At 39.3% G+C, this 15887-nt stretch overlaps 1 protein-coding gene and 1 long non-coding RNA gene across 7 annotated transcripts in view; one reads left to right on the top strand and one right to left on the bottom strand.

Moving 5' to 3' along the window:
* LOC109924691 (four and a half LIM domains protein 2) overlaps positions 1-12262 on the bottom strand; it is a 31603-nt gene extending 19341 nt beyond the window's left edge. The window contains exons 1-2 of one of the 6 annotated variants that reach the window (XM_048598212.1): positions 12217-12262; positions 8926-9107 (exon numbers count right to left, since the gene is read on the bottom strand). In XM_048598212.1, coding sequence (XP_048454169.1) covers positions 8926-9081 — 156 coding nt within the window. In that variant the 5' untranslated portion in view covers positions 9082-9107; positions 12217-12262. Of the gene's footprint in view, positions 1-8925; positions 9108-9221; positions 9392-12216 lie in introns of those variants that run through there. The other 5 variants (XM_048598209.1, XM_048598211.1, XM_048598208.1 and 2 more) reach the window with 5 other exon arrangements.
* LOC125483333 overlaps positions 1-15887 on the top strand; it is a 58278-nt gene that overhangs the window by 18140 nt on the left and 24251 nt on the right. The gene's annotated exons all lie outside the window — the stretch shown is intronic.

Here is a 15887-nt window from a genome sequence, read left to right as displayed (position 1 = left end):
CCTAGACCCTTCATCTGATGAAGGGTCTAGGCCCGAAACGTCAGCCTCTCTGCTCCTATGATGCTGCTTGGCCTGCTGTGTTCATCCAGCCCTGCACCTTGTTGTCTCGGACACTAAAGGACTTGGATGCCAGGATACATAATCACCATCAGGAACAAAAACAAAGTTGCTGGAAAAGCTCAGCAGGTCTGGCAGCATCTGTGAAGGAGAAAACAGAGTTAACGTTTTGGGTCTGGTGACCCTTCCTCAGGACAATGGGACATCTACTCAGCACAGGAAAATACTGTTACAGACTGATTTGTTGACTTACATTGAGATTGAACAATAACAGGGTTCAGTGTTGGTCATGATCCTGCTATTCTTAACTTCATCAGAGATTCGGAACAGGCTTGATCTTCAAAAGATCATCATCATTCTGTAGTTGCTGTATTTTATTATTGAAGGCTTGCTTTTCCAGGACAGCCTTCTGCAAGCTTAAACTAAAATCATCAGAGAATCTAAGACCAGAGGGCATAGTGTCAAAATTAAAGGGCACCAAGTTTTGGTCTGAGATGAGGAGGAATTTATTCTCAGAGTGTTGTGAGTCTTTGTGAGTGTTGTGGGGAAAGAGTCTTTGTATTTAAGGCTGAGATAGATAGATTTTTGATCAGAAGGAGAATCAAGAATTTGCAGAAAGGGAAGGGACGTGCATGTGAGGAATGTCAAATCATCCATGAACCTATTGAAGGGCGCAGCAGGTTCGAGGGGCTGAATGGCCAACTTCTGTTCCTTTTCTTGTCTCCTTTCTCTTTCTCAAACATTTCCTTTGCAGATCTAAATTCATCAGTTGTTGTTTGATGCAGAATGTTGTCCACTGCTAATGATTCACACTGACCTTTGAGATCACAACATTTCAATTAAAGAGTGTTATTTCCATGTTTACAGCAAATCTGGTTTCTGTTAATTTCACCAGAGTAAGGGCTATCCTGCTTATGACATACAGAATTGTTCTGTAATTTCCTTTTCAGCAGTGAGTGTTGTTACTAATCAGAGCCATGCTTCCTCCTGTTCTTGAAGAAGTTGTCTTTATTTGCTTTCAGTTACCTTATTGTGCATCTGAAATTCTATCTGTAGCTCATTTTGTTGCAGCATGGGACTTGAAGGTCTTTGTTTTCTTTCATTGACTTATCAAGTAGCTGGTGAAAATAAGTGACTTTCCTGAAAAGCAATTCATTTCAGTTCCTCAGGGTTCCTTTTGCAGATCATATTCTACTGTATCTGCTCAAAATCCTACCGTGCTGCAAAACATATTGAATTTTCCAATTGGAGCTCCTCATGCCTTGGCTATGAAATCATACATTCTATTGTAAGCCTTGCTGATGATGGAAAGTACATCCAGTTGTGGTACTGCTTTGGTAAAGAAATGAGAATGGTAGCTTCAGTGGAACTACAATAGAATACATTATCCTCAAGGGCAATTGGAAGATGATGCTGGTCTGTATTCATTCCCATTAGTCCTTGCCCCACAAAGGCAAATGCATATCTAGGAAATAGTCTTGCATTTGGTCACTATCATGCCTGTAACATCGCCTGAACAGTAAATGAGTAAATTAAAAGAGTAATCATTTGTGGTCAAGCGAATGGAATATCATCAACAAAAATTAACGTTGTGAAGGAACTGCGGAGTCCTCTGCCACTTCTGACCAAAGTAGTTCAGAGCCAGACAAACTCCCCCACTTAAAAAAGAAAAATGGTGAACGGCTTACAAAGTGTCGGTGATTTCTATCCCAGTGTATTTGACAAAAGCAGTCATCTGCCCTAGCACATGATTTGAGACCGATCCAAGACCTTGAAACTAATTGTATAATTCAACTAATTATGTAGGTCAAGGAGCTCAGGTCTGAAGCATGATGTAGAGACCAAAATTAGATACCGCAGTTGTGAGTTCCAAATAAAATCAATGACCTTTCCATTAGTCATGATGTTAATGAAGTAGATTTGATAGACATTTACCAGATAAATTCTAAGTTGTAGAGATCACCTTGCAGCTCTCTGACCTTCCCACAGAAGGATACAGTTTGGTCCTCACCATCCTTTAGCCCTTGCTCAGGGAACAATTTGCACTGTTTGGCTGAAATGGTGAGCTGGTGTTGTGAAATGAGTTATCTCACATTGCTCAAATGCTTCTGTATTAATGGCTGGACAAACCTCCTGCTGATGGGGTTCTTTGTTGCCACCGGATCTGAAGCAATAGCAGCAGCAGCAGCATGCTTATTCTTTCTATGCTTTATGCCGGTGGACTTTCAGTGTGTGCTTTTGTCCTCATCTCTATTTTTACCTTGAATTCATCATCCTCAGCAATCAGTCACTAATAAGTATGACTGTCCACCTAGGAAATTACACGTCACCACCACTACCTTGGAGTACCTGTCATGATCACAAATCATAACATGGATCACTTGCGAACGTATCAAACTTTTTAAATCGAATATGTTTTTTTAGAGAACTGCTATAGCCAGACAAATGACTGTAAATTCAGCATCAATCTGGAGGGAAAGGCCTTGCAATGAAGTGTCCAGGAAGCTTCAAAGTGATGGACTTATAAGGTAAGAAATCCATTACAAACTGAAGAGTAATCTCTCGGGTGTTATTTCAAACTGTGGACATGACAGGAGAAAAGACAACAATCAGGGTGTGAAGCATGTTTCACCTTTCGAGACCGCACAAGAACTGGGGTTAAAAGCCATTTCAACCCTGTTCTGTGTGCGCTATTATAAGAAGGTATGCTAATGAGCTTAGGTCCTTATGTATACCAGCCTGGGTTCAAGTGTTCAACTACCAGCATTCTACAGGAACAGCCCATTGACACTGATCAGTATAGCTTTTAACTCATCACTTCTCATTTATAATCTGAGGGTATGGTGTGTTGCATTATTATTTCCTCTCATGTTTATCAACTGATAAACTCAGACATTTGTTTACTCAAGAAAACCTAGAACATAGAACATAGAACATAGAACATTACAGCGCAGTACAGGCCCTTCGGCCCTCGATGTTGCGCCGACCTGTGAAACCAATCTGAAGCCCATCTAACCTACACTATTCCATTATCATCCATATGTTTATCCAATGACCATTTAAATGCCCTTAAAGTTGGCGAGTCTACTGTTTTTGCAGGCAGGGCATTCCACCTGGTTAAATTGGCTCCATTTAAAATATAAATTCATTGGATCTGGGGGAAAAAAACCCTTTGTAAATTAGGGGACAGGAGAGTAAAGAAGAGGAGCCAGTATAACCCTCCTCAGCCAGGGCTTGATAGTGGGATATCCTGCTTGAAACCGTAATGAATTGGGGAAACACATCTAGGGTCTGGTGTAACAGCAGCAGAAAAAAAATTAGGTAAGTGATGCTTTGAAATGCTTGTGGATTTTTTGTTAAGTGGTAGCTTCCCACTGACGTTTTGTTGGTTTCCTTTTGTAGCCAGGACTGAGAGCTTCTAGGTATACTCCAGACACAAGCCCAGTGCCTCCCGCTGACCGCCTTGCTGATCAGTCTTGGAGCTTGTCTCTGGCCATGACATTGACTTAAGGCTGAGAATGTCTTACCACTCATACTTCAGGCCTTGCCCAAGGATTCCTGCTGTGCTACTTTGAATGTTACCAACATCAATGAGGTCAACCAGGAATTCAGTATTACCTGCTACCACCATGTTTAGAGATGTCTCTGGGATGGATCTTTGTCACAAAGAGTTTTGATTAATCTATATTCAATATTTAGTAGGTAAGGAGATGAGAGAATTCTGAGAACTGTGCTACTCAGGTCTCAGCTCCATCTGCTTCAACGTCAGCAGGTGTTACTCGTGACATATGCTATCCTTCAGCAGAACAAAACTTAACTACTATTCTCTGGCACTGACCTGGCACAGTGAAGGACTGGGCAATGTCTTTAAACAGTTAAAGGAAAAGAAACAGGTTATTTCTGCTTGTGGTAAATATGTAGGGAGTGTGAGTTGGAAGTTGTGGCTGTGCATGTATGTATGGCCGTCATCAAGCTTGGTGACCCTCACTTTCCAAGATTAGATAGAAAGAATATGTGCTGAGGCAAGACACTGGAGAGTTGTGGTATGCTATAAAATTACAGTCAACTAGAAAGCCCTTTCAGATGAATAGGAGTGAAATTTAGGAATAAAAGTTTTCAGAAATTCTTCCAACATAAAAATAGTAAGTACTGGAGAAATTCAACAGGTCTGGCAGCAATTGTGGAGAAAAATAAACAGAGCTACTGTTTCGAATCCAGTGATTCTTCATCAGTTCCGATATGTTTAATATACATATATAGGTTGAACAATACATGGCCATGATATGGGAAATATCTCCATATCTCCATTTAACTTTACTTGGGCAGACATCATCATGTCAAGATTTTGGTCATGCTACACGCTCCATGTTTCCTCATTGTGGTTTTAATAGGAAGTAGATGATGCTGTTCAACATTACATCATTCTGAATTCTTAAGGCACCAATTGGTCTGCATTCATGGAAATATACATAATAGAAACTTTCGATAAATGAGTCTTGCCTGCAGTCACTCTGATAAACATTTGAAGCTTCTCTGAAGTCTATCACGTGCCTGGTGTGGTTTGTCCCAGCAGTCAAAATATATTATTTATGACAATATGTCAAAGAATTCTGTTTAATAAAAGGTTTATGATAGTTGATGGACTGATACCAAAATAATCTTAAAAACAAATGTTGCAAGGGACTTTTATTTAACAATCTTGAGTGTAAAGGCCACAATTTGCACCCAATCTCACAAAACACTGGTTGTAATTAATACAATTAATTAAAATGATCTATAGTTCAACACTCAAAATAACTAGTAAAATGTGTACAACAAAATGATTATATGATGAAAACTATAAAAGCTGCTTAGCATGCAGCAAACATGAACCTGCACTTTTACACTTTTTTGAATTTAATAAATTATTCTCTTCAGCAGAAGAAGCAAAAATTAGAGAAGGTAATTTTTGGTTTTATAATAGCACCTGATTTTTAAATAACAAAATACGAGCACCCCACCCCCCCCCCCCCCCACCCCCACTCCCCAAAGAGGAGAGAGATGGAATATTCCCCAATTGCCTGAATGAGTGCAGCACTAACAACACTTAAAAAGCTTGATACCATCAAGGGCAAAACAACCTGTTTGATTTCATCCTATCCATCACATTATTGTTCACCCCCTCCACTATAACTCAAAGTGGCAGCATTGTGTATCATCTACAAGATGTATTGCAGTAACTCAGCTCGACTCCTTTGACGGTACCTATCAAGTCCATGACCTTTACCATATAGAGAGATAAAGACAGGAGGCACCTTGGAACACCACTGCCCCCACGATTCCCTCCAAGCCACACATTACCCTGACTTGGAAATATATTACTAATCCTTCACTGCCACTAGTTCAAAATTCTGAAACTCCCTTCCTAACAGCACTGTTTGTGATCTACTTCCCAAGGACTGCAGCAGTTTAAAGAAAGTGGCTTGCTACCGGTTTCTCAAGGGCAACTAGGGATGCGCAACAAATATTGATCTTGCCAGTGATCCGCACAATATAGAAACAATAAAAGAAAATGTGTATAGGTTATCATGTGACATACGTAAGTGATTATTCACCTTTCATTGATCATCATTCAATGTGCACATGCCATTGCAAACATGGTCATTACATCACATATACAGACCAGACCACAGCGTAAGCCAGGAAGAAGAAAAGTATGGTTTTGTAAAATGGAAAACAAGAAAAATAATCTATTTATCAATGCAGGAAAATTCAGGGATCTGGTTGTGGAACTTGGTTCATTAAAAACTACTTTACACATTGCTAAGCTGTAACCCACTACCTCCTTTGGCAGCTTGTTCCATGCACACACCACCCTCTGCATGAAAGTTACCCCTCAGGTCCTTCTTAGATCTTTCTCCTCTCACTGTAAACCTACACCCTCTAGTTTTGGATTTCCCCCACACTCGGCAAAAGACTTTAGCTATTCACCCTATCCATGTCCCTCATGATTTTATAAACCTCTACAAGTTCATCCCTCAGCCTCCAATGCTCCAGGGACAAAATCCCCAGCCTATTCATCTTCTCCTCCATTCCCTGAAACATCCTTGTAAATCTTTTCTGCACCCTCTCAAGTTTAAGAACATCCTTCCTGTAGAAGGGTGACCAGTATTATATGCAGTATTGTAAAAGTGGCCTCACCAGTGTCCTGTACAGTCGCAACATGACATCCCAACTCCTATACTCAATGTTCTGACCAATGAAGGCAAGCGTGCCAAATGCTTTCTTCACCACCCTGTCTGCCTGTGACTCCATGTTCAAGGAACTATGTACCTGCACAACTAGGTCTCTTTGACTTAAACATGTCAGCCATAATTAGAAGAACAGAAGAAATAATCAAAATGCAGAATTGGAAACATTCTCACAGATCAGAACAAGGATTTTGAAATCAATGATTTAGGACATGGTCAGCCATTGATGATTAGCAGGACAGAGAAAATAGCTAAGTGGTATTTTAATACAAGATGAGAGTCAAGGGCCCAAGTTCTTATTGAGGTTAGTTTTGGGTAGAGCAGAGTTTGTGAGACTTGCAGGAGACCATTGCAAAAAAATTGAACTATATGTCAGAAAAATCATAAAATGTGGAAAATGTGCAAGAAAGCAAACAATATCAGGTGATCTAGCACTTAGCATATGGTTCATTATGCTGTTGTATAGTCGCCATGCCAGTCACCAAGTTTAATAAATGCAAGCTTATATCTGCAACTTCTTGATAACATTAAATTCATTAGCTTCATCAGACTTGCATAGGAAGTTCATGGGTGAATTTAATGTGTGTTCACAGGAAGAGAGTGTCAGTGAATGAGTCATTTCAGACTAAACTTGTGGCTATATTTTACTTTGTCACTGATGGAGTGCAGTGTTTGCTATTTTTGGAACCTGCCCAATCTTTAATTTTGTTGATTGAAACAAGAAGATCAGCCAGGTTCTGCCACAGGACCTGCTCCACCTGGTTACCTGCCAGCTGGTGGCTTGGAACACTTTAGAGAGACACACACACATACTCGCTAACCCCCCACCCCGCCACCTCTGCCTACCCCAAATCTTCATACTGAATTTTCAAATAACCTTGACAAATAGGCCTAAGGATTGATCCTGCTGTATCAACCTTTTATTGGTGCAGGAGGTCCAATAGGAAGTTAGAAAAACATAAATGACTTTGTGAGACTCATTTGAGAAAGTGTAAAAGTATTTGGAACAGAAAAAGAGAGCCTTCGCAAAGTGAGTAGCTGAAACATACCGAAAAGAACATTTCAGGTTTCCTCACAAGTATGTATTGAGTTACTTCGTCTTAGTTGTAATGTTTGATGATGAATGAATTGGCCAAATGCTGATCAGTTCAGGATAAAAATTTCAGCCATTGCATTTGCTGCTTGTTGACATTCAGTAAGCCTTGCTGGATGGGCACATTTGAGCATTGAATAGTGATTCGGTTGAACTTGATTACTGTATTTGCAAAGGACTGCCATAACATTACTATTACTCACATATGTGGGTCTTAACAGTGGGTTTCCCACCAATTGAGTTGTAAATTATTTTTAAATTAACCTGGTCAGACATGTTATAATATACCTCTGGGAAAGCTCGGACTTGAACCCAGAACTTTTGACCTACTACCACTACAAGTGTGTCACAAAATTGCTTCTTACTGAGTTGTACCCAAATACTTTCAAAATTTTCATGGGATATGAGAGAACATTGACAGATAAATTTGATAAAGATAAGAAAATCAACTGTTACCCTACAACAGGAATTCAAATTAAATACAGCTGAAATTATGATCAGAACCCGTAGAGCCACTGCAAATATGAACAAAAATGTCCCATAGCTTTGAGCATTGGAATACTAATTCATAGTGTCACGAACTTGATTATTTGAATAATCCTCATTCAATTAACTTTCTATAGAGGAGCTGTGCTAAACTAGAGGGGTATTGAACGGTAACAACAGCAGCCTGCTGCAGCATGAGGAGAAATTGAGAAAGACAGCTACAATGAGATGAAGCCTAACACATCATGAAATAGGAACACAAGGATGCCTTTGACTATCCTGGTAGCCAAATTGCACAGCAATATTAGAGTTGTTGATAATTGATTACTACTGATCTCTGTCAATCAGCAATAATAAATCCAAACATGAGAAAAACTGTGGTAATAGAGGGCTTTGGAACCTAAAGCTATATTATTGTTATTCTTCGCAGCAGCTAATACATCTGCACTGTCAGCAAGGGCACTACAAAAGCAAAATTATTCTGAAGACAGAGGTTAATTTACAAAGAAAGGACAATGTTACAAAAGAAAGTTTGAGTAAAATGCAAATGCAAAATCAACAAATTATATGGTTGGTTCTTAATTATTTGGAGTTGATTTTTAGAATAAAAATCTGAATTGTCCAACAATTTCAATTAAGCAGCTTGAATAACACAACAAAATGAGAATTTAGCATGCAAAGGATATGAGTCATCATGTGGCTTGAATTATGCAACTTTGCATTGATAGCAATAAATGATAGTTAAGATGTGCAATAATGTTTCACAAGTTCTGTATTTAGATTCTGCAAGTAAAAAGTTCTAGTCTTGCCTGCAATATATCTTGTTGATTCCTGCCAGAGGGGACTTTCATAAAATGAACAGTAACTCCTGTTGTTCTTAGTTATTTTTTGAAAAGGCTACCATTGAGCACACCACTGAAATCAAACAGCTCACACTACATTTTTGTATGATACTATTCATTAAACAAACTCAATACAAGGGATTGAAACAGTTAAAACATCAGATATTGCATTGCATGGCAGTTACACTTCAGTGAATGAAGATTATAGAGGATATACCTTATTGTCACATGCAATTGGTTTCTTGCATTCCTCACAGGTATTAGAATAAAGGCTTTCGTAGCACCTCACACAATAAGGATTCTCTTCTCTAAGGATGTATTTCTTCCCAAAGAGGGACTCCTTGCAGTAGTGGCAGTCAAAGCGTTCTGTCATCGTGCTTTTTGGAAAGCTCTAAGCACCTAAAATTCAAAACAAGAGCAGGAAATTGAAACAGTCCTGTTTATCTCTATGCAGTACGACACATCTACATTTGACTCAATTCAGTTATAATAAGACAATAAAAAAGCCTTTACAGATCAACAGCTCTCAGAGTGAAATCAGAAACATAAATTGTGACAGATTGTCAGTCACCCACGGTTCCGGTAGTGAGACACAAGGTGTTAGATCACCAGCCCCTAGAATTCATACAGTTTGAATTGCTGCTCGTCTAATAACTGATGAGTGTTGTGTTGAAGCAATTGAGTGGCTGGCTGCCTAATAAAATCCTGTGTCATTTTACCATATAAGGATATAAAGCTAGAAAATCATTCCCTCTCTGAGCTTCACTACAGCTGGCAAAGCTGACCCTCCTTCTTCATAGGTTTACTGTTATCCACATTGCTTTCTTTAATTTTTCTTTATTAATAAATCACCAGACTCATTTTAACAGAGAAACATTGCAGACCCTCACAAGGGACTGGTAAACGTTTCCTGAGATCAAATATAAAAGTAGATGAAGATATCAATAAATTATTAGGATTTGACTTAGAATCCCTACATTGAGGAAGCAGGCCATTCAGCCCCTACCCTATTCTTATAACTCTGTATTTCCCATGGCCAATTCACCTATCTTTGGACTGTGGGAGGAAACCACAATGACAAAGGGAGAATGTGCAAACTCCACATACACAGGCACCTGAGGGTAGAATCAAACCCAGGTCCCTGGCACTGTGAGACAGCAGTGCTAACCACTGAAACACCACGCCACCCCATTATTAGCTTCATGTTTATTATATACAAATACACCACCTTGTTCTGAATGTAGTCATTCAACTCATGTTACAGCATTGTTGCAAATTGCAGAACTCGAGAATTTTTTCTACTTCTCTGCAGATGACCAAACAAGATTAACATGTACCTACATGAATACTATTATTACCTGTCTCCAGAATGAAATCTTCTGTCCAACTATTGTAATCCTTTAAAGCATTCTCAATGTTACATGAGATACCCTGATACTTATCCAATTGTCCAAGTAAATTGATCTTTACATTAGGATCAATCTGCATTTCCGCCATTAAACTTGGTTCTAGTACAGGATGGGAACAGTAAGAGTTTGAGTGTTTAATAATAATTGACACTGTGTTACAGTGCCATGTATATATTTGTCTATTAGTCCATAAGGGTTTGAGTCCAGTTCAATATAATATTAAGTATAACCGCTAAAGGAGGAGATACACAGGACTGTGAGTCAAATAAACTAAGCCATTAATTCTTCCTAAATTTTCAGTACTCTATGTAACAATCCAAACTGTAGTAGTCTTTGTGCCACTAGATGTATTTACAGAGGATATTATTCCTGGTAAGGATGTGGATAGCAGTCAAGGGTTTTCTTTCAGCTAGTAAGAATAATATTATTAACATTTTAGGACTCTATAAAAGAATTTACTGTTATTGTTTCTTCAGCTGCTGTATCAAGCTTGCCTAGGAGAATATTAATTCATAATGTAAGGATCTCTGCATTCAAGTAGCAGCATCATCAGGCATTCCTGTTTGTTACACTACCACCCAGGTCTTAATGAAAAAATGTATTAATTTTTATTACATAACTGTGTTGAGACCCACTTAATATCATTAAATCTCCTCCAGTCTTGTAAACTAAAAATACCCAGAGGGAGAGTTTCCCAGTCACTTAGGTGGGAAGCTAGCCTGGGATAAAATGCTAAGGAGAACGCTGCTCTCCAATGCAGTGTTACCACAAGAGAAGTTTCCCAGTGGTGACAACAGGAGTGGCTTGGCTTCCATGTGACCTGATACAGAGACTCAAGTTAACCTATCAAAAACCAATTTAAGATCCATACTCCTGGGTCACTGACATTTTGCCAGCAGCAGTGTCGACCCCTGCTGCATTTGGACGATAGCAACTGGATGGAGGAGACTGCCTTACAGACTCTTGAAGGGGCTATTCCAGGATCAAAAGAGGGGCACTTGTGGCATCAATGGTTGCATTGCAGTCCTGATACCTTTGCCAAAGGGTCTCCCCTCTGAATGCTAGGGCTTAATCACTGCTTGGCACTGGCAGAAAACAATGTGTCTTCCTCCCTTCCAAGGATGCCTCAGGATGGAAGCAGCTGCTTGTTATCTTTGCCACCTTACCAGTAGCCAATTTTCTCAGTGACCCTCTGATTAGGTCAGAAGTACAGAGAACCTGCCCACTGTTTTAAATAGATGGCAGGTCTGGTGCAAGGCAAGTCTCTCTTAAAAGACTGTTATTTCAGACCACTCATGGATAACTTAAAACCTGCAGAGGTTCCTGATGTTGGGCATGATGTTACGCCTTGGCCTTCCTGAGAAAATCCCAGCCCATCCCTGCTGAATGGTTCATTGTGTTTCAAAGAAAGGAGCCCTGATGTGTCTTCATGACATTAGGAAGTAAACCAGCAACCCAAAACCCATGGAACATCAGTCTATAACTCATTCATCGCATGCTGAAATGTTTGAATGTCGTGAGAGGTTCCATATCTTGTTTTGAAAATTGTTTACATTTTTGTGTTCTGTGTCTCAAGATTCTTTGTATTTCATTTTCATTTTACTTTCTTTGTTTATCTTTTATTGCTGAGGTTTTAAACTTTTGGATTTGGACTGAGGTATTCTTACTTTCTCCAATAACTGTTCCTTACAACCAAAGGATAAAAAAATTCAATGCCAGTTGATTCTGCAATATCCCATAAATTTCTTGTCAATTCTCATAGCAGCAGGAACAATGTTGCACAGCATCAAAGTGCTGATAATGGAGCAGCAAATGATGATTATACACTTAAAACTTTAAGGTGAATTTAGTTACATGAACTTTCCAAGCTTAGAATAATATTGTAACTGATAAAATGACAACAGCCACATTCCAAACACTTAATATGCAGTGGCATGGTGGTAATGTTACTTTGCTAGTAATCCAGAGAGCGAGTGAAGATTCTGGAGACATGGATTCAGATCCACCACAACAGCTGATGAAATTTATTTATATCTTGGGAATTGAAAGCTCTCAATAATGGTGATCATGAAACTATCATTCAGTGTTATAAGACCCACCTGGTTCAGTCATGTGCCTTTAGCTACCCAGTTCAAGATCTATTAGGGACCGACAATAAATTTTGTTAACATATACATCCTGTGAAAGAATAAAGGAGAAAGAAGTGTTTACTGGAGCTGTTGCAGATTTGAAACACTGACAGTTGACTGACTTTCTGGTGGAATATTTAAATATGTAATGACATAGCAAACAGACATGCAGAACTGATAAAGGATATCATAAAGTCAGCTTTCTAATAATGGTAAAGTTGACATTATGCACAATTGCAGAAGTAAAAGCTATAGGAAAATTTTCCACTGATTATCCAGTGCAGGAACTTTTGAAATCATAGTTGTCATTAGTGAAAAAACACAATTATAGGAAATGCATGAAGTACTCCCATGAAGAGAGGAGTTGACCAAAGAATGACCGTGTTATTATAGTGCAGAAGAAACCATTCAGCCCATTTGTGTGCATCATCTCACTGAGCATTTTGACTTAGTGTCAATTTCCTGCCTTTTCCCTGTAAGGTTGCATGTTACTTAAATAGAAACAACCATTTAATGTCCTCTTGAATGCCTCAATTGAACCTTGCTCCAACACAGTTCCAGGTAGTGCATTCCAGACCCTAACAATATATGAAAAAGATTTGTCTCACCTCACATTTGCTTCTTTTGCAAAATACTCTAAATCTATTTGGTTCTCAATCTCCTACATTCAGAAACAATTTCTCCCTTGCTACTTTGCTCAGCCCCCTCATGATTTTGAAAACTTCTATCAATCATCCTCTTAGATTTCTCCTGTTCAAGGAAAACAGTCCCTCTTGTCCATTCTATCTTCAAAATACCACTTGCCATACATCACTAGAGTGTATCCTCTATTCATGCTCTCTATCTCCTACCTTGCATTCAATTGCTCACATAGGCCCAAAGCTATCATGTCACATTCCTTGAGACCACACTGCATTTAGGTGAGGATGTTTAATTTACTGTCTGTAGTTATGGTAGAGAGCCGTTCCAGATAGATGTAGACAGGATTAAAAGAATCTGAAGGAGGAGTCAGGACAGGAAGTGTTGGGTGAGGAGGCAAAACCATGCTAAAACAATGGTGATGGTGTGGGAGAGCAGGAGGAAGATTCCAAAAAGGCACTGTTCAGATCTGTATTATTTTATTTTTAATTTTATCATTTTTGGTTTGGAACTGTGAACTGTGAACTGTGAACTGAGAGTTGAAAGTGACCTTTGGATTGTGAGCAGCAGCTTGTTTTTTTATTCAAACAAACTGATATTTGTTTATGAGGCCCGGCCCAGAAGTTGAATTGATTTTATTTGATTTGAACTGAACTCTCTGGTGCCATCTTAAAACACAGAGAAACATAGAATATAACAGCAGAAAAATACAAAAAGTAGAGAAAAAATGTTCTCAGCCCTTCTTGGTAAGTGCTTAACCATGGGACATGGGTCTGGTAGCCAGGCATGAGTCCCCTTTGCCACACCACTGCTGGAATGAAAGTTGCGTCTCTCAGTACCAATTCACCCTCCACTGACATCCTCAAAGTATTCTATAGATGTTTCAGTTATGGAGATACATCATACTGAAACAGATGGCAGATGTTTGAATGTTAACAGGGCATCAAAAGAAGGCTGGTGCCAAGACAATGTTGGGATAAAGAACCAGGAAGATAAACCAAAGTGTTCACAGAGTTTGAGCTTTTGTCTTCAGAAAACCAGCAATGGACAATCGCTTGTGCCTATGATGTTATGGTTCGTAAAGTCTGCTTAAGTGAACTGGCCAGTTACTTCTCTCTAATTTTCTTTTGATTTATCCCTTAACTGTGTCTGTTTGTCTGTCTGTCTTTGTAAGAGTGGGGGCTAGAATCAAAGAAGATTGGGTTTAAATCATAAATTACCTTGTTGTTTAACTTTACTCTGCTAAAAGTACTGTATTATTAATAAATTGTTAATTATTTTGTTTAAGTGGGAAAGAGCAGGGCCCATTAAGACTGCAGTGATAACTTGTGCATGGAACCAGAGGATGTAGGTAGGGTTCTAAATGAATACCTTGGGTCAGTGTTTACTAGTGAGAAGGATGACTTACGCATAGAAATCGAGGAGAAGGACTATGATATTCTTAAAGGAACTAGCATACACAGAGAGAAGTTTCTAAGTGGTCTGGCAAGCTTAAAAGCAGATAAATCTCCAAGGTTGCATTAAATATATCCTAGGCAATTGAGTGAAGCATGGGAGGACATAGAAGGGGCACTGGTGATAATTTTCAATTCCTCTCTGACCACAGAAGAGGTGTCAGAAGACAGCTCATGCGGTATTGTTATTCAAGAAGGGAGGAAGAGATAAACCAAGAAACTACAGCTAGTCAGTCCAACCTCAGCAGTGGAGAAACTATTGGAGGCAATTCTGAGGGACAGAATCAAGCTGCACTTGGACAGTGATTAATCAAGAAAAGACAGTATGATTTACTTAAAGCAGGTCATGTCTGACCAACTTGATTGAATTTTTGAAAGAAGTAAGCAGGTGTGTTGATGTTGACCATTTGACATGGTCTACTTGGACTTCAGCAAGGCTTTTGATAAGGTCCCACATGGGACACTGATAGCAAGGGTAAGAGCCCATGGGATCCAAAAACATTGGGCAAATTGGATCCAAAACTGGTGTGTGGCAAAATGCAGAGGGTGATGGTCAGGGGCTGATTTTGTGACTGGAGCCTGTGTCCAGTGAAGTTCTGCACGGATCAGTGTTTAGCCCTTGTTGTTGGTAACTATATAAATGACTCAGATGTGAAAGTAGGAGGGTTGATAAGCAATTCCGTGGATGATATAAAAATTCGTGGAGTGGTAAATAATGAGGAGGATAGGCTTAGATTAAAGGAGGATATAGATGGGCTGGTCAAATGGCCTGATGGATGGCAAATGTAATTTAATCCAGATAAATGTGAGATGATGCACTTGGGCAGGACAAACAAGTCAAGGGAATACACAATGAATGATAGGACCCTTGGAAGCACCAAGGATCACAGAGGCCTTGATAAGTACGTCCACCAGTCCCTTAAGATTGCAGGATAAAATAATTAAGAAGGCACATGGAAAACATGCCTTTATTAGTCAAACCATAGAGTTTAAGAGCAGAGAGGTTATGCTGGAACTGTATAAAACATAGGCTAGGCCACAGCTGGAGTATTGTGTGCAGTTCTGGAATCCACATTATAGGAGGGATGTGACTGCACTGTTGGGGGTGCAGAGATTTATCAGGATGTTACCTGGGCTGGAGAGTATTAGTTACGGAGAGTGATTGGACAGATTGAGGTTGTTTTCTTTGGAGCAATGGAGACTGAGGTATTCCTGATTGAAATGTATAAAATTATGCAGGATGTAGACAAGGGCAAATAGAAAGGAAATTTCTCCTTGGTAGAGCAATGACCATGGAAAATAGATAAGGACCCTATAAGGTGTAGGATGTTTAGAGGGGATGTCAGGAAAATATTTTTCACACAGAAGGTGGTGGGAATCTGAAACTCACTGCCTGTAGGGGTAGTAGAAGCAGAAATTCTCATAGCATTTTAGAAGTGTTTAGATGTATGTTTGAGATGCCAAGGCATACAAGGCTATGGGCCAAGTGCTGGGAAATGAGATTAGAATAGTTAAGTATCAAGGTGTAGAGCTGGATGAACACAGCAG

This window comes from Rhincodon typus, chromosome 6, assembly GCF_021869965.1.
Source record: "Rhincodon typus isolate 14 chromosome 6, sRhiTyp1.1, whole genome shotgun sequence".
Taxonomy (NCBI): domain Eukaryota; kingdom Metazoa; phylum Chordata; class Chondrichthyes; order Orectolobiformes; family Rhincodontidae; genus Rhincodon; species Rhincodon typus.
The sequence above is the reverse complement of the archived record's forward strand: the minus strand, read 5'-3'. Positions and strand labels throughout refer to the sequence as shown.